The sequence below is a fragment of the Arachis stenosperma genome, chromosome 5 (assembly GCF_014773155.1).
Source record: "Arachis stenosperma cultivar V10309 chromosome 5, arast.V10309.gnm1.PFL2, whole genome shotgun sequence".
Classification (NCBI taxonomy): domain Eukaryota; kingdom Viridiplantae; phylum Streptophyta; class Magnoliopsida; order Fabales; family Fabaceae; genus Arachis; species Arachis stenosperma.
In genome coordinates, this window is record NC_080381.1 from 1,834,939 (window position 1) to 1,857,162 (window position 22,224).

A 22,224-nucleotide genomic window follows, 5' to 3' on the forward strand; every position below is an offset into this window, starting at 1 on the left:
GTTTATGATGAATTTGAAAAACTTAAAATATGATGATGATCAAATATTATTAAAATTGTTAATTTAATTTATGCTTCTAATTGTTTGTTTAATGATTTTGTTTAAGTGTGCAGATTTTGGTATTAGACCAAAAGTAACATGAACCCAATATAATGAGATAATATTTTAGCTTTGTGCAAAAACACTGTATGATATGTGGCTGAATTATTTAATTGGTTAGCAAGATGAATTGGACCAGGAAACCAATGTGCAGCCTAAAACTTTTTTTTAGAGACCAACATCATCATGATTCGAAATTGAAGAGAATGAGAAAGAGTGGTTCGGTTACCCACTCTCTTATGGTGGAATTTAAAGTTTAATTAAATTGAATACATGTCTTAGTTAATGAAATTCAATTTTTAATTTAATTAAACTCATGCATTGGTAACTGTAAAAGAAAATTAAATTGAGTTAATTGTATTAATGATTTTACACGTTTATTTCACTCTTTAAGTAATGTGAGTGGGATTTCAATTCATTTAATTGTACTTTGAAAAGTTTTGTATCTTCTCTTTCCTCTCTATTTTTGGTCATGTCAAACAGGAAAAAAGAAGATACAAGTTATCAGAAAAGCAGTGAAGCTATGAGAAAGCAAAAGGCTAGGTTAGTGATGGCATTTGCCAAAAGAAGATCAGAAGTATGGTGTGGCTAAGATTTTTGCCACTAAAGACAAGATGTGAAGAAGAAGTTTCAAGATCTTCATGCCAAGAATAGAAGCAATCGGTCTCGGTCAAAGAGGAAGATCTCTATGGCAAAAGTTCGTTTCCATTTTTATTCATCCATCATAGGAGGTTGTGATAAACCACTATTTTATGGTTTATCTTGTACTAATTTGAGTGGATTTTATCAGTCATTTATACATTTATTCATGTAAATTGCATGTTTTTCATTTCCCTCCTAATTTTGTGTTCTGAGTGAAAACTTGCTTCCTAAGCTTTAAAATTGTTAATTTTTAATTCTCCTTTATTACCATTCGATGTCGTGATGTGTTTGTTAAGTGTTTTCAGGTTTACAGGGCATGAATGACTCAAAGGATGAGGATGAAGCATGTTAAAGTAGAAAGAACACAAGAAACTAAGGAGTTGAGAAGCGAGGAGCGACGCCCACGCATGGCTGGCGCGTGTGCGTGATGTGGAGCGTCTTACAGCGACGCATACACGTGACTGACGCGTACGCATGACCTGCGCAGAAGCCCAGCGATGCGTACGCGTAGCCGACGTGTACGCGTGACAGAGCGTCACGTGCTGCACTTATCAGAACTCGCTGGGGGCAATTTTTGGGCCGATTTGGACCCAGTTTCAAGTGCGAAAACACAGACTAGAGGCAAGGGTAGAGCGGAGACTGAGCATATTTTCATTTTCACTTTAGTTTTAGTTTAGGTTTGAATTCTAGAGAGAAACAATACTTCTCCTAGGGTTCTTAGCATTCTTCATTTTTTGCTTTGGATTGGTTATTGAGAGAGCTGCTACTACCTTCTATTGAAGTCATCATCTCTATAGTTTGCCTTTTCCTATAACTCAATTACTCTTTTTCATTTAATTGCTTTGTGGTCATATTCGGATATTGTTAATTTTGAATTCTATTAATGCAATGAAGTATTTTTATATTTAATTATTGTTCGTGCAAATTTTAATTTTATTAATTTATTTTAATTGCCATGTCTTTTATTTACTCCTTTTATATGTCTATAAAAATGGCATTCATATCAATGGAGTAGATATTCCAACGGGAGTGGATCCTCTCCAGTGAGAAAAAAACTGGATGGTATCCAGTGTTCAATCTAACCATTCATTGCGTTCTCTCTCTTATTTATTTCTGGTCCCACTTATAGAATCAAAGGTGATAAATCACACTGGATTCTATCAATTGTTAAAAAAACTGGAGAGGATCTTTTTCCTACTCCAACTTGGCTTTGGAGTTGATTAATTAGAAACCATTGAGTTGGAATACTAAAGCATTAATTTGGTAATTGGAAATTGCTAGCTAACTCAGTTTTCACTAACTCCAGTCCTTCCCCAGGAAGTGATTAGAACTTGTGAATCAGAATTAGTGCTATCTACTTGACTTTCCTTTATTAGTTAAAAGATAACTAAGTGGAAGTAATAAACTTTTACTATTATACTTGGAAAAATCAATAAGGACAGGAACTCCAATTTTCACTTCTAGCCAAGACCTTTTTATTAAATACATAACACCTCTTGCTATTATTCACCGCTTTAATTTAAAAAATATTCAGAAAAAAATTCCTGACCAATAATTTACATCATTGTATTAACTCTTTGGGAAACGACCCGAGATTTTACTCTCTGTTATTTATTCTTACTTGTGACGCAAATTTAAATTGATAGTGGAATTATCGTCGGTTAAGACTATACTTGCAATGCCACTTTTATCAGAATTTCTTAACCGGCATTTTTTCACCCATCAGGTAGCTTCTGGAGCTACGTGAAGGAAGAAGCAAATATGGGAAAGAATGAGCTGTCAAGGATCAGAGATCCATCAATAGTTGAAAGTCTTTCTTGGAGGCAAAGTTAAGATGAATGGCTCAGATTGATGAAGTTTGACGAGAAGGGATGAGAGAGAGGTACATGCATGTTGATTTGCTTTCGGTTTTTCCTCTCTCTTCTCTCTGTCCGAGCAGGATTTGTGTTGGAGAAGAAGATGGTAACTTGGTTGAACCAGTTTCAACCTTGGAAGCTTCCCATTCTATAATAAGGGTGAACGGCCAAGGGTTGAGATCAAGGAGAGTAAGCACAGAGTTCTCATAACTACCCGAAGCTTACAGAGTTCTTCTCCTTCAATGTGTTCTATTTTGTTTTTTTTCTTTAATTTTGTCTGTCTGAGTCTCATGGTGAAAAAGACAAACAGAGCGAGGTTTGTAAGAAAAAGCCAGTGAGAGAAAAAAGGCAGAGAATGCAAAATTAAAGAAAAAGCCATAGATGTCTAAGAGTTTCTTTGTACATCTGGGTTGTGTGTCATGATCCTGTGAAAATTTCCTTGCAAGTTGGGTTAGCACTTTGCGGTTGAAAGCTTGGCAGTTGTCCAAGTCAAGTTCAGTTTTGGGGATAGATTCTGAACTTGTCCCAGATAGGAATGGATAGTTCCTAGGGAAGAATTGGTGTACGTAATCTGTTGATTATAGTGAAATTCCCTCACTATTGTGATGGAGACTGTATGCAGGCTGCATTGTACTTAGCAGCTGAACCAGGATACTTCTGGGGGTGATTCTCTCTTTCTCTTCTATTCTATTTCTATTTCTGTTGCGTAGGAGACAAAATTGAAAAATATCTCCTAACCGGTTATGAGATAAAAAGAAAATGTCTCTTGACTTGTTATGAGACAAAAAGCAGAAATATCTCTTGAAACTATCTTAAAAGGCATAAAGTAATATTCAACAAAAAAAAAAAAGGTTAAGATTCAACCCTCTTCTCTCAACCACTGATTACCATCAGTTTAAAATTTAATTTTTCAATTTTTTTGTCAAATCGATTTAATTGGTCTAATTTTAACAATAATAATACAGTTTAATCAATTATATAAATTGAATTTTAATTATTAAAAAATTATCTTTAAAAAAAATGTTTTAAATATTTTGATGTGAGTAACTCGTTTGACCATTATTGCTCTACCTCCATGTAAACCTCAAATATTACCGTTGAATTTAAGAAATAAATCATGTAAGCGCAAAACTTGAGAATTCAGTTTTCAATTGGATTGATGTTTTTTTTTTTAAAGAAAAAAATATAGAATAAATAAACAAAAATATGCATGAAAAGAATTTAAATGGATAAAAATACATACAATATACTTATAAAGATTTATCTATTGTGTGTTTTAAAAACACATGTTAAATTTATATATTAAAAAAAAATTCCTTAAAATTATAAAAAAATTAATTTTTTAATACATTTATTTGTATTTATTAATTAAAAATATTTAAAATTTTTCACTAATAATAAACTTATCATATAGTACGTTAACTAAGTCATTTAGTTTTTTTAATCTAAAAAGAACTTTTAGTTGAACACAATTTAAAAATTATTTTTGTTAAAAAGAGCGAAAACTTCTATTATAATGGATCACTTTTTTAAAAGAACAAAATTCTAAAAATATTTTAATAAGGATTCCCTGAAAAACTACTTATACTTCCTGTCTGAATGAAAAATAATTTTTTCTAATAAAAAAGATATCCCCATAAAATAAAATAAATATTTATTTAAAAAGCCTATCCAAAGTCCAAACACATCCTAATTCCTAATTAACTAATACAGTACTTTTTCTCTCCTTAATCTTCCTTATACCCTATCCATGTATCCGAGCATAGCATGTATTCTTTGACATTTGGTTTTTTGCATATTGATAAGCACTCCTGCTAGAGTAATAGGCAGCAAAGGATAGGTCCATTGAAATGAATTATGTGTATTTGAATATTTATTCAGCAAACAAAATTACTTTTGCAAAATTTGCCTGTGATGTCTGACTAAAAATACAATATAATCTACAGGAGAGACTCGCGAACTACCTTGGAATGATGATCTTAGGTCCAGAACAATGAATGATCAGCCTGCGGCAGATGACCCTCAACAGAGCGGACAGGCAGAGGTCGTGGAGGGTGGCAATTAGGATCAATATATACTTGCCGCCACATGTGGCATTTGCAGGAAGATAACCTAACACTAATAGCCAAGAGCGAGTCCGTGTTTTGGAATAGCTTGTAGCTCAAATTGTACTAAAGCTGACCCATGTTATAGTCTCTTAGGTTCTGTTTATGTTATATGATCCCTCATTCCTAATTCGGCAATTTTTTTCCTGAAAACTACTTGGATTGTGTGTAGACTGTAGAGAGTGAATTCTGTAGAACTTATCTGCAGCTTAAAAGCTAGTGTTTCGGGTTACAGTTATATGTAGTTGTTAATGAAACTTAGTCTTGTCCATCATATGACTTGCTGTATAAAAAATTCATTGGGGGAAAAGTGAACCGCTCTGATTCCTGCTCCATTACCATATCTTTTATATGGTTCAATTGTTTGGTGGTGCCAGCATAGGAAATGAACTAATCTGTTAAAACAACATTTTGCCGTTGGTTGATCCTAACTGCCTATACGTTTTGTGAGTTTACTATCTCCCCAAAATATCGTTTGATAATTTGGCAATACATAATGTACAACTAAATGATAATGTGAAAGAAGACTTACAATATGTAATTAAAAACAAAACAAAAAAGAACATCTTTACATTCTTAATCTGCCAAGCCCAAAGCCTTGAAAATGAAGGTGCGCAGAAATGTGAGCTTTTGCATCCCTTTGGCTGCGTTCACTAATCTCTAGCCTATGCTTTCTCTGATCAAGAAGGGACTGAGGCATTGAAAGTTGAAACATCTCTTTGAAAATTCAGCAATGAACTAAGTTATACATCTTCCGAGATGGAAGTGTGTGTATTGGCGATTCCCCAAGGAAGTGACACTTATTGTCACAACTCTCATCATAACAGATGCAATGTCTCTCTTTGCTTCTGCTACTTCCATCTTAATTTTTACTTGGATCCTTACGTCGCTTTATGCTGAGTGAGATTTCCTCAGGATTTTGCCATGGAATTACGCTCTTTTTGTCCGTGGTATCCATGATGGTTGCATTTTGTGCAGCACTTGTTTCAGTGCTAAGAGAAGATCATCTGTTTCCTTGCAACCATTCCACTTTCGGCTCTCGCTCTTGCTGCTGATCTCACTTAAAAAATATTAATACAAAATTATTTTATTATATTTTATAATGTAATGAATATTTATTATGGTATAAAATGGAAGAATAAGGAGGGTAAACATAATGAAAAATGAATACAAAATAGTTAGATCTTTGTGTGCGAACTTCGTGCAGTGCTCGCAAATTCGCCTCTCCCTTAAACTAACTTCAAATACAAATAAAAAATAGACTTCCGTTACAATTTCACACAAGATATTTTAGTATTAGTAGTTATCTTGTATATATCTCACCCGACTTGTTCCATTCCTTGCCCCTTTTCTTTTCATTAGAGTTGCTCTTCTGCATATGATGCAATATTGCACAAGTTTGGAACTATTGAGTTCATAGTGCTTTTCACCATTGTGGGTACTCTTTATCACTACAATCCTCTTTGCGGCAACCAGAACACCAGCGTGTCCATGTTCCTGCTTCTTCATTGTAGCAGATGCAATATCATTGTTTGCTTCTTCGAAGAGGAGGAGAGGCCACAATTATCATTGTTGCTCCGCCTCCATGTAAACCTCAAATGCTTTAAAACACCAAGTTCACACAAAATTTGCACCAAGTTCAACTATTTTTGTATTCCTCCATTTTTCATTATATGTCTTATTCTTCCATTTTACCCAATATTTTTTTGTTCAAAAATAAGAGAGAGACTCAATCCCAAAACCTAGGTCATTTGAACTAAATCATGACCATTTTACACAATATTTATTACACTATATAAAATATTGAGTACAATAAAACAATTATTAATTAATACTCTTATAGTATAACTAATCTTTTTTATTTTAAATTTAATTAATATTTGTGTATCAACACTCATTAACATTCTTATTGATTAAATCTTTTTGTACAAATTTAATAAATACACACAGTAGTACATATTGGTATACTAACATTGATAAAATATTTTTTATCTAAAAAATTTGGGTTGAATACGGCTCTTTTTTTATAAAGTAAGTTATATTAAAAAGAGCAAAAATGCCTTTTATTTTAATCGATCGCTTTCTAAATAATATTTAAAAAATTACTTAATAAGAATTTTTGTATTTTTCATCTGAATATAAATTACATTTCCTAACAATAAAAATCTTCCCATAAAATTAAACAAATAAATATTTTGTTTAAAAAAAGCCAGATCGAAACACACCCCAAGTACGGATGCAGAAGAGACTCCAGTGTCATTGAACTGAGATGACAAACCGAGGCTTGATTATTAAACAATAATTAACAGCATGTGCACCACAATCCCATACTTAGGGGAATCATTTATGCAATTGATGAATACGCAACAAACGCGCAGGGATAACGGGGAGGATGTTAACAGCAACCCGTCAAACTTGAAATTCAGACCACAGAACACAGGTCTGCAAAGGAAGCAGTCACTGGTTGGCTCCTTTATAATAACAACCCAACCAGTCAACAGACCTACAAATATTTGACCATGCCACGACCTTCCACACTTAGTTTTGTAGCTTGAAGCTGCTTTTTCTTTGGTGCCCTCAACTGCTGCAACTTCTTATTCATCTGTGGTGAAATACAAAATTTAGAATATACATCCGCATCTTCAGTTAATCTCTCTACTTCCAATTTTTATTTTTACATATTCACTTCCTCAGTATTCTGCATTTGTAAGATACTCTCCAAACACTTGAAAACTTAAAGAATTGCAGGGAATCATAAAAAGCTTTAAAAAAAAAAAACAATACTCCCACCCCGAGGTAAAGCACAAACCTTCATTCTCTGCTGATCTTGTGCAGCAGCTTTTGCTCGCGCTCTAACTTCTTCTGGATCAATTTTAGACTGGGGACGGATCACAAAATCCAGAGGTGTTGCTTCTGGCCTTGATGCATGTTGCCTTGAAGAAGACTGTCCAGACCTAGGCCTGCATTATACATTCAGAACAATTAGCATCTATAACACAAATCAGTGACAACTTAGTTCACACTGCTCCACAAGTAATATCTTAATGCCCAAGACTTACTGTGAAAATTCCAAATCAAGATCACCATCTCTAGATTCCATCCCTGCTGCTTTATTTGCCGGCCTGTAGAAATTCAGCATTATAGAAATTCAGGATATTGCAATACATAAAACAAATATTGCTTAAGACAAGCAATTTAAATCAGAATGGTTGAGCACTTTTTAACGGTTGGCCTCCTGAAAGGAATCCTGTCCTCCTCAGCATTTCTCATGTCCTCAAACCGTGTACTCTTATTAAATATGGGTCGACTCTGCAATTAAAAGCAAAAATGATGTGCTTTTTTAAGTATCTGTCCCCAAAAAAGAAAACTACACCTGGATGAAAATGGATAGCTTGTAAAAAAAGAAAATGCATACCATTATAATGTCTTCAAGAATCAGTACAATTTTTAAGGAAAGATAAATGATACATGCTGAAGCAAGAGTTTCACATATTACTTACCCATTTGTCAACCAGTTCCTTAGCTAGTTTTCTATTTACATTGATTTCTTCGTCGGACTTCGATAAGAACATGATCACCTGTCAAGACAATATAGATCACACTTATGTTATGACTCCGAATAACAAGCTACATATTGATGCTCTCTTTTCTTTTTTTTTTTTTTCTTTTGTCCCAGGGAAGAGAAAGAAAGGGGGAGGGGAATGAGGGGAGAGAAGACTGTTATTTTAAATGCTAAAAAATAGAACATCCAGCCACAGGATGAACTGAAGCACAACCTTCCCAAGACCACTCTTCTTCAGCTGTTCTCTTCTATCATACTGCTCTAGGTCAATAGGAAACTGCAAAGCATGTCCAATTAATCAGGAGCTAAATAATGCTGGAGAAGGGCAATTGAATAAAAAAAATATTTATAATGGTGAAAACTCAGTACATCATTTAAAATAGTCAAAATTGCTGTGCGTATGTTAATATTTGGCAAGCTTCCATCAGGAAGTGGCTCAAGCCAATTCTTCAACAAAGTTAGTACTCCATGGTCCAAAAACTCTAATTGGAGCTGTTTCCTGCAAAATAGACAAATAGTTGGTGGAAAGTTACCAAAGAAAATATGCATAAGTAAAATAGAATATTAAGGAAACACCAGAGCATACTTAATATGACAGAAAATCAACAGCTTACTTCGAGAGGACTTCTGTTAGAAGATCCAACTTCTTTAGTTTATTAATGGCAGGCTTCCCCTGTCTATTAAGTTCAGCATCCTCTTCAGCTGTGACCTCAAGCTCAGCCATGACGTTCTCAACTAATAAAGCTATTTCTGCAGGACTTCTCTCATTCTTCTTCTTTTTCTTACCTACCTTGAAAAGATCCTTAATTTCATCATCCTCTTCACCTTCCTCTGCCTAGAATATCAACATATGTCAGGTGTCAAAAGCTTTATAGTAAAACAATGCAACAACTCCCATAATTGATTTCTTGAAGAAATTGTCTCTAACTAGATCATAAACAGAGACCGAATAGCTTGAAATGAAAAGAAAGCTTAAGTTACATCCATCACATATTTTGGTTTACAACATGCTACCGGTACCAAAACATTATCCTAATCAGAAGGATATCAAACACAGTGGATCTGCTATTCTGCTTACAGGAGAATCTAGAAGTAAAAAGAAAAAATTCGGGAGAATTAATTCACCAACCTGGGGAGCATCACCAGGAGAACGAGGTTCATCACTGCCATAGTAACCACCAGCTTCCACCCCAGTGTCATCTATAAAGTTGTCATCATCCACGTTCCTAACACCATCATGATCATCCTATATAATGGAAACCAGGTTAAAAAAAGAGGCATGAAAACCATTATCAAATCAGCAACAACTTTTTGAGCCTCAACTAGGCCTGATCAGCAAGGGCAAAAACACAAGCTACAAGCATGACAAATTAGAGGTATAACCACTACATAATGTATCAAAGTATCCAGCTTGAAGCTACCAAATAAATCCAATTATCAGACAAACAACAAACACACAGTCAATCAAATTCAACAAATCGTGTAAAAATCACAAAGGCACCATAATAACACCTCAGAATCGCCGCCAGCAATGGTATCCCACATCTCCTTAACTTCACCGTCATGATCTTTGCCTCCTTTTCCACCAAACGCTTTCTTAGATCCCCCAAATTTGGACCCGCTCTTCCCACTTCCGCCACTCGCAAACCTCTTCTCCCCCTTAAGCCTCTTCTCCTTCTTCCCACTTCCACCCTCCTTCCCCTTCTTCCTCTTCCTCCCTTCCTCCGATCCCTCCCTCGCGAACCTCGCCCCGACGTCATACTCCTCCTCCGCCACCTCGTCTTCGAGCTCCGGCGCCACCGACTGCCTCCCGGTGTCGCCCTTCTTAACGAGCCTCTTCCTGGGCTTCGACTTGGACGAATCGTGATCGTAGACCGGAGTCTGCGAGCGCTCGCGGCGTCGCCAATCGCCACCGTCCCCTTCGTCCTCGTAATCATCGAGGAGAGCATCGTCGTGGTGGGGCTCCGGCTCGGGATCGGATTGCATGTCATCATAATCCATCAAGGGTTCTCCGTCCTCATCGCGATACCTGAACAAGCAGAAAACAAAAAATTGAAATTAGGAGAAAACGAAAACCCTAACCCTGATAAAAGGTGAAATTGGCTTTGGAAAAAAGAGAAGAGGAACTCACGGATCGTCTTCGTAACCCATATTGATGTTGTTGTGGTGATTGTGCAGTGAAAAATAGCTGAGAAATATGAGAGATTTGTGTGGTGTTGGTGTTGAGTTGATGAATAACAGAATAAGAAGAGAATAGAGAAGGGTGCGATAGGCAAGAATGAATAGAATGGGTTGGGTTTTGTTTGGGGCGGTGAGACGAAGAGAGGGTTCGGGTTCGAGGTCGGTGAGGTCAGGCTGTGGCCTGTGGGAACACTGGAACAGAATGCAGATGCGTTGGGGTACTCTAGGCTGCTCTATGTTCCACCATACTCTCTATGCCTCTATCTTTTTTATTTATAATTTTTTTTGTTAAAAATTGGATAAGCTAATCATTCCAAATTCATATGAAATCATTTGGGCCTAGATTGTTTATGAAAATAGAATAAGATGCAAGTATAAAGATATAAAATTTTGTGTTTTTATAATTTGTTTGATGATAAATTAGAATAAATTATGAAAATTTAATTTTTTAATTTTGTGTCTTTATATTTTGTTTGATGATAAATTAAAATAAATTATGAAAATTTAATATTTTTTTCATTCAAAAAATTTAAGACAAAAAATATAATAATAAAAAATATAATTATAAAAAATTAATAAAATAATAAAAAATAAATTGTGTCTTTTGTTAGTATGTCTCTGTCCTTTCTATTAAAATGAACACAAAATATGCTAATTTAATATTTTTAGACATATTATTTTTGTTTATATCTCCTCTATCAAATATGATTTTGTATCTTTATATTACTGTTTCTATAAACAAATGCAGCCCAAGTTACTCGTTTCATCAATTCATCGTTCAACAATGTTAATAGAACATTGATACCAAGTTATAACCTTCATCTTTTTCCAAGTTTTGTATGTACCACAATGCATCATTTGGTCCAAAAAAACCCATAAAACAGTAAAGAAAATTGAAAAATCAATTCACTTGTTTCAATAGTATGTACAAAAAAATCGTCACCAAACAAAAAAAAACAGCATGTACTGTGTACAAAAACATACACATCAATCTTCACTCCAATCAAACATGGTAAAACATAGTACTCCCTTTTAACAGTTTTCCTTCAATTCCTTTCATTCACTTACTCTCAAGGCCTTAAAGACTAAAGTTCCATCCTATTTTGAAACCGTTTTTAACAAAGATTTGGCGACCAGAACATCAAGTAAAATATATTTATGTTATAAAAAGCTCCATGCATCAACACATTTACATTCCTTACTGTCTAAACTGTGCAGCAAAAAGAATTTATACTCTTATACAAACAATCTTTCTAGTTATTGAGAAAAGGGTATTTCAATTCAACATAGTTTTCTGCATCCCATAGGAATGATCCAAACGCAACAGCTTCCAAAACTAACATGGTCAACCCTGAGAATGCAATTGAAAGCACTTCATCATTGGGAGTTTCAATTGAACCATCCTCAGAAACTCTGATGTCAGGCCTTCCAAACAAGGCCTGAGTTTGCTTTTCGATCAACGACATAGCTTCCTTCGACCGGATAGTGGCAAGTCTTTGAAGTGTCTCACTGTCCAACTGCATCACATAAGATCGTAACCGGTATGATTTGCCTTCTTCATTTTCCATGTAGTCCCCATCACTATAAACATCATCAAAAGCACGAATTGTGATCAAGGAATCCGGGTCCCAGAGCTGGTTTGAAGGCGGTGCCGGTTCGTCGAAACTTACATTGGCTTTACCAAAGTCCTTTGGGAGGGTCCCCATTGTCCTTTCAAGCTGATACCTCTCATCAACTCGCTTGAGAAAGTATCCATACATTATCGAAGCGGCATAGAGCTTTCCAAGCTTAATTTTACTAATCTGAACAATTGTCTGAAGAGGTCCAACGAGCCTTTCGCCTAGTACTAAAGACAAGTGACTCTGGATCATCTCGAATGCCTCCGTAGAATGAACAGCTTCTAGCTTCAGCTCTTGGTTTGGCCAGAAATCCACTCGGCCGGTAGGATCTGATGTTGCTGAGATCTTTGGAATCATTGAAATGTTGTTTTCCAAAAACTTATTTACAACCGAGCAGTACATGATCTCTTCCAAAGTTGTACGCTTTTCTTTCTCTTTAACTTCAGCAATCCTCCTGAAATTCAGATCAGACAGAATTGGTCACTTTTGCACTACAAATAGCTAAATCAATATACAACCAAATGAACTATAATCCCACTTTTGGTTTGTGATAATCTTCCAGAGCTTTTACAATAGCATATTCATGGAATCAAGGTATCATTCTTACTTGTAAAGGGGATCCTGAGATGAAGTAGAAGATTCTTCCTTCTGCTCATCTCTTGCGGTTTGAAGATTCTCTAGCTGCTGATCAATGGTTGCTAGCAGTAGATGAGGATGGGTTTGTGAAATTTGTTCCAGAAGCTGACCTACGGGTGTTTCGAGTTGGAGGGGAGCAAAATGTGCTAAATTATCACTTGAACCTGCTGATGCTCTTGTAACTAAGCCTCTACTTCGGAAACTATAAAGTTCATTATAGTGCTTGGCATTGCAACAAGAAGGAAAGCTCTACAAATAAAAGAATACTTTAAACAAGCTGGCATTACAAGAACGAGGAAAGCTCTACCCCCAAAAAATAAGACAGGATAATGTAAGTGGAAATCAAGATGAACAATGTAGTAGAGAAAATCATACAGGCATATAACTAAGTTATATATGGAGAAAAAACAATAAGGATTAAAAAAGCACATCAAAAGCAAATTTTCTCAACTTAAGCTAATAGATTGATGTAAGCTCAAAGCGAAAAGGAAAAAAGAACTAGCTCTGTCAATATGAACAAGATGAAGCTAGCACAAATGTTTTGTCAACAAATGCATGAACTACAGTAGAACCTTTTAAATTGCTTGGGGGCAGTATAGCGAGCACGAGTTGATTGGGGGATAAAAAGGAATACCAATCAATAGCCAACAAGAGTTTTCACAACAATCATACAAGGAGAACCAATCGTATTTGTTACTCTAAACACATTGGTTAATGATTATTACATAAATTATTTGTAACTAATGCTATTTAAACAACATTACAACAACAACATTTGCTACAAGCTTCTTCAATCCTAAACTCTGTATGCCCACTATATTTTATGCTTTTTTTCAGCTTTCATGGGAAGAAGATAAATTCTTTAACCTCAAAGTCTCAATCTTCAGTCATAGTAAATCAATTTTGTTTCAGATAGCACATATCTCGCTTTCAAGCTAATTTCAAAACGTTTTCCAATATAAGGAGAATTAAGATTATTCTAGAAAACAAGCAGAAAGAAAGTGAAGATGATATCCTGGAAAGCTTACTTTAAGAAATCCACTTGAAATAAAGTTCTTGGCATCAGAAACAGCACAAGTGTTCAAATGGCGAAATTCTGGTAACCTAAGAGATGCAGAAGGTGGAAGTACCACCAATACATCACTGATAGCACCTGAGATTTGCATTACCAAGATTGTGACTTTCGCACTCCGACGATTATGGCTATATTGGACAAGAAGCAAAGGCCGAAAGGGGTAAGGAAAGGTTGTTCACATAGTTTGTTCATGACTAATTTTCATAAAAAAAACTACACAAGCATATATTCACTAGAAACAAAAGTATCTCTACCCAATATCGCAGATAAAGAAAGTCATGATAACTTTAAAGGAGGTTCTTGGAGTTGGACTATATAGTATATACCTCAATATAATACTGGGTCTGGCATACATACATCTATCTCAATGAAAACACAGTAAATCCAACTCCAAAACTGTTGCAGATTTTAAGCATAAAATCCAGCAGAAGAAAGAGAGAAACAAAAGCCAATATAAGCTTACAATAATTCTCCACCACAAAAATTAAACTAAAATAAAATGAAAGCATGCCGTTCAATGTTTTTGGCTCAATATTTTTGCATTCAATAACCACTTCAAGCATACAATACTGCATACATCTTCTCCCCACGAACCCCAAAAATAGATGTAGGTAACTAAAACATTCAACTAAGTCCCAAAACTCTTAACATAACAACGAGAGAACTAAACCCAATAAGAAAAGCAGGAAATAAATGAAGAAAAAGTAAAATACAAAGGAAGCAATGAAGGGTGTTAAGAAACCATGCAAAAAAGGCCTCACCTTTCTAGCTGCTTCTAAAAATCGTTACCAACCCAGTTCACTATCCAATCCGAGGGGGTAGTTGTTGGCTTGTTGCTGATGCTAGCAACCCAAACAAGAACAGAAAAAGCAAGAATTTGAGAAGTATTAGAAGGAAAGAACCAAATCAGCTTTTGAGACTTAGTGTTGAACAAGCTGTTACCTTTTTTCTTTTACTCTTCAAAAGGGTAAAAGTTTGGGTGCTCCAAAATTCGTGGCTTGCTAATCCGGGAAAGACGGTATTCGAAGCTTAAACTCTGTGGTGCCGTGCTTGCTCCGAGAAGATGATGAAGAACAGGGCACTGTCGAATGAAGGAGAGGAACACGGATAACACAAGCGTGAAACGTGTGTGCGTGTAGAAACTTTTTTTTTTTTTGAGTGATAAAATTAAAAAAAATATATATTTTATAACATTAATTAGTTTATATAAAAATTAAATTTATTTTTAAATTTTCACTATAATAAATCATGTTGAATTTACATCTTAATAATTTCCTTTTGTACTTTTTTTTGTTTGAAGAAAAAGACAAATATATGCAGATATTTAAATTTTTAAAGATTTAAAAATACATTTAAGTTTCTGACTTTTTTAAAATTTAGACAAATTGATTTTTGATATTCACTTGGTTCTGTCAAGACTCAACAAAAAAATTAAACATAATTTCCGTTATACTGACCTAATTAATATGGATACACACATAAAAAATTTTTAAAATTAGATAAATTAGACTAGGAATCAATATGTCCACATTTTTACATATTTGATTGACATAATTAATTGTGTTTTACATATTTTTACAAGAGTCAGAAGTCGTAGTTCACAACAAGATTTTTACATATTTGATTGACATAATTAATTGTGTTTTTTATTTTTTATTATTTTATTTCAGTCTCTTTACTATGTTAATATCATCATTTTTGGTTGTATAATATAGTTAACACCTTCTAAGATTTCAAATCGTCGAGGTAGAAGCAAGAAATTGATTATGGAGTGAACAAGATGATAATGTAATTATATTTTTTTTGGATTTGATCAAATTGGTCTTTAAATGAATGACTAAATTGATTGAATCACATCTTTGTTATGTCAACATGTCTAATGTTTTGTTTAGTCTAGAAGTGGCAATGGTATAGAAAAGCGGGTGATAGATAATGCAATGTAATGTGTGAGTTATATGTTTGTTGTGTTTAATTAATTTAGTCCTTAAATAAATGACTAGACTAATTGAATCACATTTACCTTAGATCAATATATCTAATATTTCTGTCATGTCTAAAGACAATAATATTGGATAATATCCGAGAGATAATCCTCCACTTTTCATCTCACATCCTAAATTTTTTATCCATTTTTTTTCTATTTTTTATGACAAAAATATTTTTATCCAACTTCCATTTCTTACAAGAAAATATGGTCCTACAAATTTTCATAAATATTTATTTTAAACAGATTATATTAATTCTAATATAATTAAGATAAATAAATTAAATATTTGTAATTATATCATATAACAAAAATAATAAATGTTAAATACTCAAATCTTAAATAAAGACAAAGTACATAATACAATTTCAAAACAAAAACTACTCAACAACAAACAACAACAACAACAACAACAACAAAGTCTTGTCCCATTAGGTGAGATCGGTTATATGAATTAAACGATGTCATTGAGCTCTATTATGTATCATGTATATAGAGAGACTATTTACATATGGATCTCATTTGATCACCTCATGGATGGTCTGCTTAGGTCTTTCTCTACATTTCACCTCTTGTCCATCTTTCATCTTATCCACCTTTTTGACTGAGTATTCTGTCGGTCTTCTTCTCACATGTCCGAACCACCTGAAACACGATTCTACCATCTTTTTCATAATAGATGCTACTCTAACCCTCTCTCTTATATCTTCATTCCTTATTCTATCCAATCGTGTATGACCATTCATCCATCTCAACATCTTCATCTCTGCCACATTTAGTTTATGTTCGTGCTCCCCTTTGGTCGCTCAACATTCTGTACCATAAAGCATAGTCGGTCTGATAGCAGTGCGATAGAATTTACCTTTAAGTTTTAAAGGCACTTTTTTGTCACATATAAACCAGATGCACTCCGCCATTTTGACCAACCTACTTGGATCCTATAATTTACATCATATTCAATCTCTCCATTATCCTATATGATGCACCCAAGATACTTAAAACTCTCAACTTTTTCGTAGGATGTTATTTCCAATCTTCACCTCTATATTAGGATTTTTCCTTCGCAGGCCAAACTTATATTCCATATATTTTGTCTTGCTACGACTTATGCGCAGATCATACACTTCTAGAGCTTCTCTCCATAATTCCAACTTCTTATTTAGGTCTTCCTTTGACTCTCCAATAAAGACAATATCATCGACAAATATTTTTTTTAGAACAAAGAAAAGTTCAACTCATTAAAGTAGAGTGACACAAAAGATGGATCACAAAGAAAAAGGTACAGTCAACTGTAAGGTAAAATCAAATGAAATACAAAAACGACTAATCCATCAGCATTCCCGGTATTGCCATCAACAACCACATGGATCAGCACTAGACCACTCTTTGAAGTTCAACACCAACCTCAATTTAATGTCCTCCACGCTACCTTCTTCATTCTTAAAATATTCTCGCATTTTGTTCCATCCAAATATTCTAAGTTACTGCACAAAATCCAATCATCCTCTTATTCTGCTCAAATTTTCTGCCAGGTTCTCCTGTCCAACTCTCAAACAGTTCTTTGATCGTTTTCGGGACAACCCAAACTCTATCAAAGTACTTCAACCAAGCACACCACACCTTCCAAGTAAACTCACTGCAAAGAAACAAATAATGAACAAATTCTATATCTTTTTTACACAACACACAGGTATTATCACTTGGATGAATGACGCCTAATCTACTCAATCTCTCTTTGGTATTTACCCTTCCTACTAAAACAAATCATGTAAATAGCTCAATTTTTGGCGGGACCGAGCCTCTCCAAATTGCACTATTAAAACTGTAACTTGTGACTTCTTCCGAGACAGTTTCTGTCTACAACACCTGCATAAAAGAGTTAGTTGAAAAAATATCATTTTTATAAAATTTTCACAGCACTTTATCCTCTCTATCAGGTGATAACTTAACTGGCCTTAACCTTTCATGGAGTTGGTTTACAAGTGCCAACTCTTATTGAAACAATTCTCTCCTCCAATAGAAATTCCAAATCCACTCTAATTCATCCCAAAACTCACAATCCCCTATAATAGATCTTTGCTGGTTTAAAACAGAGAAAAGCCTTGGAAGACTCTCTTTCAAGGGTCCACCTTGCAACTAATTATCTTCCCAAAAACGAGTTCTCCTCCCATCCCCTATTTCCATAGATAGGCCACTGATCATCTTGTTTTTTACGTGTTGCTTCTTGATCTTCAATTGACATATATCTTTTCACGGATCCCCTCTTGTAGGTAGTGACTGATTTGCTAGCATTATATTTGGATTTAAATCATTACACGAGCATACAGTCTTCTTCCACAACGGACAATCCTCTTTTGAAAACCGCCACCACCTCTTAAACAAAAGTGTCATATTCCTAATCACAGCGTCCCCCACTCCCAAACCTCCTAGCTTTTTCGGGGCCTACACCAACTCCCATTTTACGAGAGGCATACCATTATTTCCGTCCTCCTTGCTCCATAAAAACTTTTTTTGCAACGCAATCAACTTCTCTGCTACCCCTTTTGGCATTTTATATAGGCTGAGATAGTAGACTGGCAAGCTATTAGGTACAGACTTGGTAAGCACTAACTTTTCAGCTTTGTTAAGAATTTTTGCCTTTCAAAGACCGAGCTTCTCTTCCACCTTATCTATAATCAGTTTCCATGTCTTCACCAATCAAGGATTTGCTCCTAAGGAGATTCCCAAGTATCTTACGGGTAGAACCGCTTCAGTATATCCTAGTATCCCACACATATTCGTCACCCACTCTGACTCACAATTAACGGAAATCAAATTCGATTTGTCAAAGTTGATACTTAGTCCAGACATGAGTTCAAAACATCGCAAGAGCCTCTTATAATTCAAGATTGTCTCGATCTCTGGTGGGTAAAACAAAATAGTGTCATCCGCAAACTGCAAGTGTGACAGTTCTATGTTATCCCTCCCAACCAACAGTGGGGATATACAACCATTCCTGACTGTTTCTCCCACAATCCTATGTAAAACATCAACCACAAGGACAAACAGGAAAGGAGATAGAGGATCTCCTTGTCTTAGACCTCTCTCCATCTTGAATGGCTTGGACGGAGCCCCATTAATCAGAACTGAAATAGAGGCGGTACTTACACATTCCTTTATCCATGCTCTCCATTTATGACTGAAACCCATCTTTTGTAACACAATATCCACAAAGTTTCACCTGACCCTGTCATAAGCCTTTTGAAAATCTAACTTTATAATCACTGCCTTCTTCTTGCTCATCCTCAACCACTGAACTGTTTCACATGCAATTAGAGTACCATCATGTATTTTTCAACCCTTTACAAAAGCACTTTGTGTCTCTCCCACTAATCTTGGCATCACTGAACTCATCATTTTTACCAAAACCTTCGATATTACTTTGTACACACATCCAACCATGCTAATAAGCCTAAGGTCTTTGATCTCCTTGGCACTAAAGCCACCCAAGTTACATTCGCTTCCATTGGTAATTTGGCGCTTTGGAAAAATCTTAACATTGCTGCAGTAAATTCCTGGCCAATCTCATCCCAACACTTCTTAATGAAGTTCATATTATACCCGTCATTACTTGGGGCTTTTGTAGACTCATAATCCCAAACAGTCTCTTTGACTTCCTCAGCAGAGGGCATTACTTCTAATGCTATAGCCTCATCTCCATCTATCTTCATCACTAGTCCTTCCCGAAACCCAATCAATGGAGCATATTCTTGCCGATACAAATCTCTATAAAATCCTCTAATTGCCACCTTTATTATGGCCTGATTCCGAACCAACCTCCTCTGCAGTAAGAGCGCATCAATTCTGTTGTTCCTCCTTCTAGCCGATGCTACTTGATGAAAGTATCTTGTATTCTTATCCATATATTTAGTATGTCAAGACCGAGACATCTGCTTCTAATGAATTTCCTTCTGAATATACCACTTCTCACAGCATCTCACCAATGCTTTGCATCTAGCTTCCATTGTACCGTCATATGCGCCATCACTTACTATATCATCAATCTTTTTTATCTCATCCTCAAACCTCTTTATTCTACTATCCATGTCACCAAAATTGTCTCTATACCATCTTCTCAGGGGTGTCATCAACGCCTTCAGCTTGCTAGTGAATGGGAACATACCCTAAGTTTTTCCATTCCTCTTTTACCATCCTCAGAAAACCCGCATGTGTGAACCAAGCATCTAAACTTCTAAACGGTCTTGGATCTCCCTTCACCCTTGTATCTCTCACAATCAACAGACAGTAATCTGATAACACTCGAGATCCACCTCTCAAGCGAGTATCCGAAAGAGCTTCAATCCAATCTACACTGACCAGGACCCTGTCAATGCGGCTATACTGTCGACCCCAGAACCATGTGAACTTACGATCATTAAGAGGGAGATCCAGCAATTGCATGTCTTGTACCCAAAACTTAAACTCTTCCGCAGACACCGGTAACCTACTCACTCCTTTTCTTTCCTCCACTTGCATTATTTCATTGAAGTCCCCTGTGAAGCAAAAAAGCACCTGACACAACCCCACAATATAACTCAACTCCTCCCACATCACCCGTTTTTTCACTCTCCCATGTGCTCCGTAAACCAAAAAAAAACACACAAGTAAGATTTATATTAGTCATCACTCCCTCCACACACAGCCAACATTCTCCTTTATAGCAGTTATTCATTTTAAACACCATATCATCCCACATTAGCAGCAAGCCTCCGGAAGCACATATAGATTCCACATATTCCCAGCCCACCATGTCATTTTTCCAAATACGTATTGCATCAAATTTTGTCAAGATTTGACGCTTAGTTTCAATCAACCCTAAATGTTTAATCTACTACTCTTTTTCAATTTTTTTATCATTCTCAGGTTTTCGTCACCTCCTAACCCCCTAATATTCCAACAACTATAAATCATTTAAAAATATTTTTACACACCTTGTTGTAGTTCTTAGGTCTGCTTATTCTGGCTTTCTTTGTTTGTTTCGCCTGCCTCTTCCTGTTTACAATTTCTTCATTATGAGCTTGAAGTATTGCCATAATATCCTCTTCTTCATTATGTAGAACTGCACCTGATTCCACTGCTAATTCCCAAGTTTTTCTATTTTCATTCATCTGTTCCTCCCCCTTCAGCCTTTCATCGTTCATCATGTTTTGTTGTACTTGGCTAGTTCTGGATTCACCCTCCTCATTGCCACACTCTTCATCATTCACACACTAATCCATGCATGATGTCACTGTCTCTGGAATAACCTATTGTTCTTCGCCTCTTGCCTCTGCTAGATTGATGTTCCTCTTGTTCCTCTGATTAACCGGCTCATTGGTTTCACCATGGCACTCTTCTTCATTGTGCAACTCTACCACACAGCTTTTCGCCACCGCAATCTGACCCTTCCATTTTTTTCGGTCACCGCCGCTAATCGAGATCCCGCCTCCAGGTGCTAGACGTGGGATAGCCATCGTGTGATGCAACCCGCTTGGCCCCGGCGCCGTCTACCCCGCGACATCTTCTCCAAGGTCGACGCTGTTTTACTACAGGTCATCTTCTTCAAGGCCTAGTTCTGCCTGCAAGTGTCTCATCGTTTGCTGCATAAGTTCCAGCGGTGTGCAAGAACTACTCCTCGAATAGATCCTGTCGCTGCTCCTATTTTCATTAGCATGTCCCTCTTTAACCCGTGGAGCATCAGCCTGACCCGCTTCAATATGAGCCCACCATCCAAGGCTCATCCCTCCTTCAACATGTCCAAGATGGCTATTCTCATTTGTAAGCCCAATAACATGAAAGTCCACAATGCCCATTCGTTCCTTTCCTCTTATTATATTATCCATTTCCCTATGAAAACAATGGCCCACCACATTCCTTCTTCTAGCCCTTATAACACCCTCTTGTACCCCGCCACTTGAATTGGAAAATTCTTGTGACACGGTCCTTTTCGAGTCCCCTTCCCTAATAAATTAAGCATCTCCATAAATTTTGCCTCTATCAATTTTCTTTAATGCATTTAAGTCAATTACTCTTTTTTCCTTTAATGATAGTAAATGCTCTTGATTCCAGTCATTCAAAAACAAATCATAAATTACTGTTTTACCCTTATTTTCACTATGATTCCTCATCCTTGCCTCCACCAATTCAGCCGCCGGATCAAACATCGGTGCTGGCATCCTCATTTCTGTATTGCTTCCATCATAGTTGGCCTTCATCCTTCGCAGATTGTCCTCTACAATCATGCTTTCCGCTCCATATATCTTACTTCCCACCTCCTTCACAAAAACATCAAACCCACTAGTACCGACCGTGATATGGATCCATTCACTAATAACATCAAACATACAAGTATCGATTTGAACTCTTCCAAAGCTGAATGATAGTTCTGATTCTGTCATTTCATCGTACTGTACTACTTTCTTCCATTGTCCACCTATCCTTTTGAAT

The 22,224-nt window shown here is 35.9% G+C and overlaps 2 protein-coding genes across 3 annotated transcripts; both read right to left on the reverse strand.

The window, feature by feature from the left end:
- Positions 1-6,782: 6,782 nt before the first annotated feature.
- LOC130982010 (protein IWS1 homolog 1) lies at positions 6,783-10,653 on the reverse strand. Its single transcript, XM_057905825.1, has 11 exons — positions 10,396-10,653; positions 9,777-10,293; positions 9,394-9,510; positions 8,879-9,099; positions 8,634-8,763; positions 8,479-8,541; positions 8,203-8,280; positions 7,920-8,011; positions 7,762-7,824; positions 7,512-7,662; positions 6,783-7,304 (listed from the first exon to the last, which is right to left on the reverse strand). The coding sequence occupies exons 1-11, from the start codon at positions 10,413-10,415 to the stop codon at positions 7,206-7,208; spliced, it is 1,551 nt and encodes a 516-aa protein (XP_057761808.1). The 5' UTR covers positions 10,416-10,653; the 3' UTR covers positions 6,783-7,205.
- A 917-nt stretch (positions 10,654-11,570) lies between these two features.
- On the reverse strand, positions 11,571-14,957 carry LOC130982956 (UV-B-induced protein At3g17800, chloroplastic). Of its 2 annotated transcripts, none has more exons than XM_057907109.1 (5): positions 14,718-14,957; positions 14,537-14,617; positions 13,729-13,903; positions 12,672-12,949; positions 11,571-12,518 (listed from the first exon to the last, which is right to left on the reverse strand). In XM_057907109.1, exons 3-5 carry the CDS (start codon positions 13,864-13,866, stop codon positions 11,699-11,701), a joined length of 1,236 nt encoding a protein of 411 aa, XP_057763092.1. In that variant the 5' UTR covers positions 13,867-13,903; positions 14,537-14,617; positions 14,718-14,957; the 3' UTR covers positions 11,571-11,698. The 2 variants fall into 2 exon arrangements, with proteins under 2 accessions (XP_057763092.1, XP_057763093.1); XM_057907110.1 differs by having other exon boundaries at positions 14,537-14,611; positions 14,718-14,913.
- Between the last annotated feature and the right edge of the window lie 7,267 nt (positions 14,958-22,224).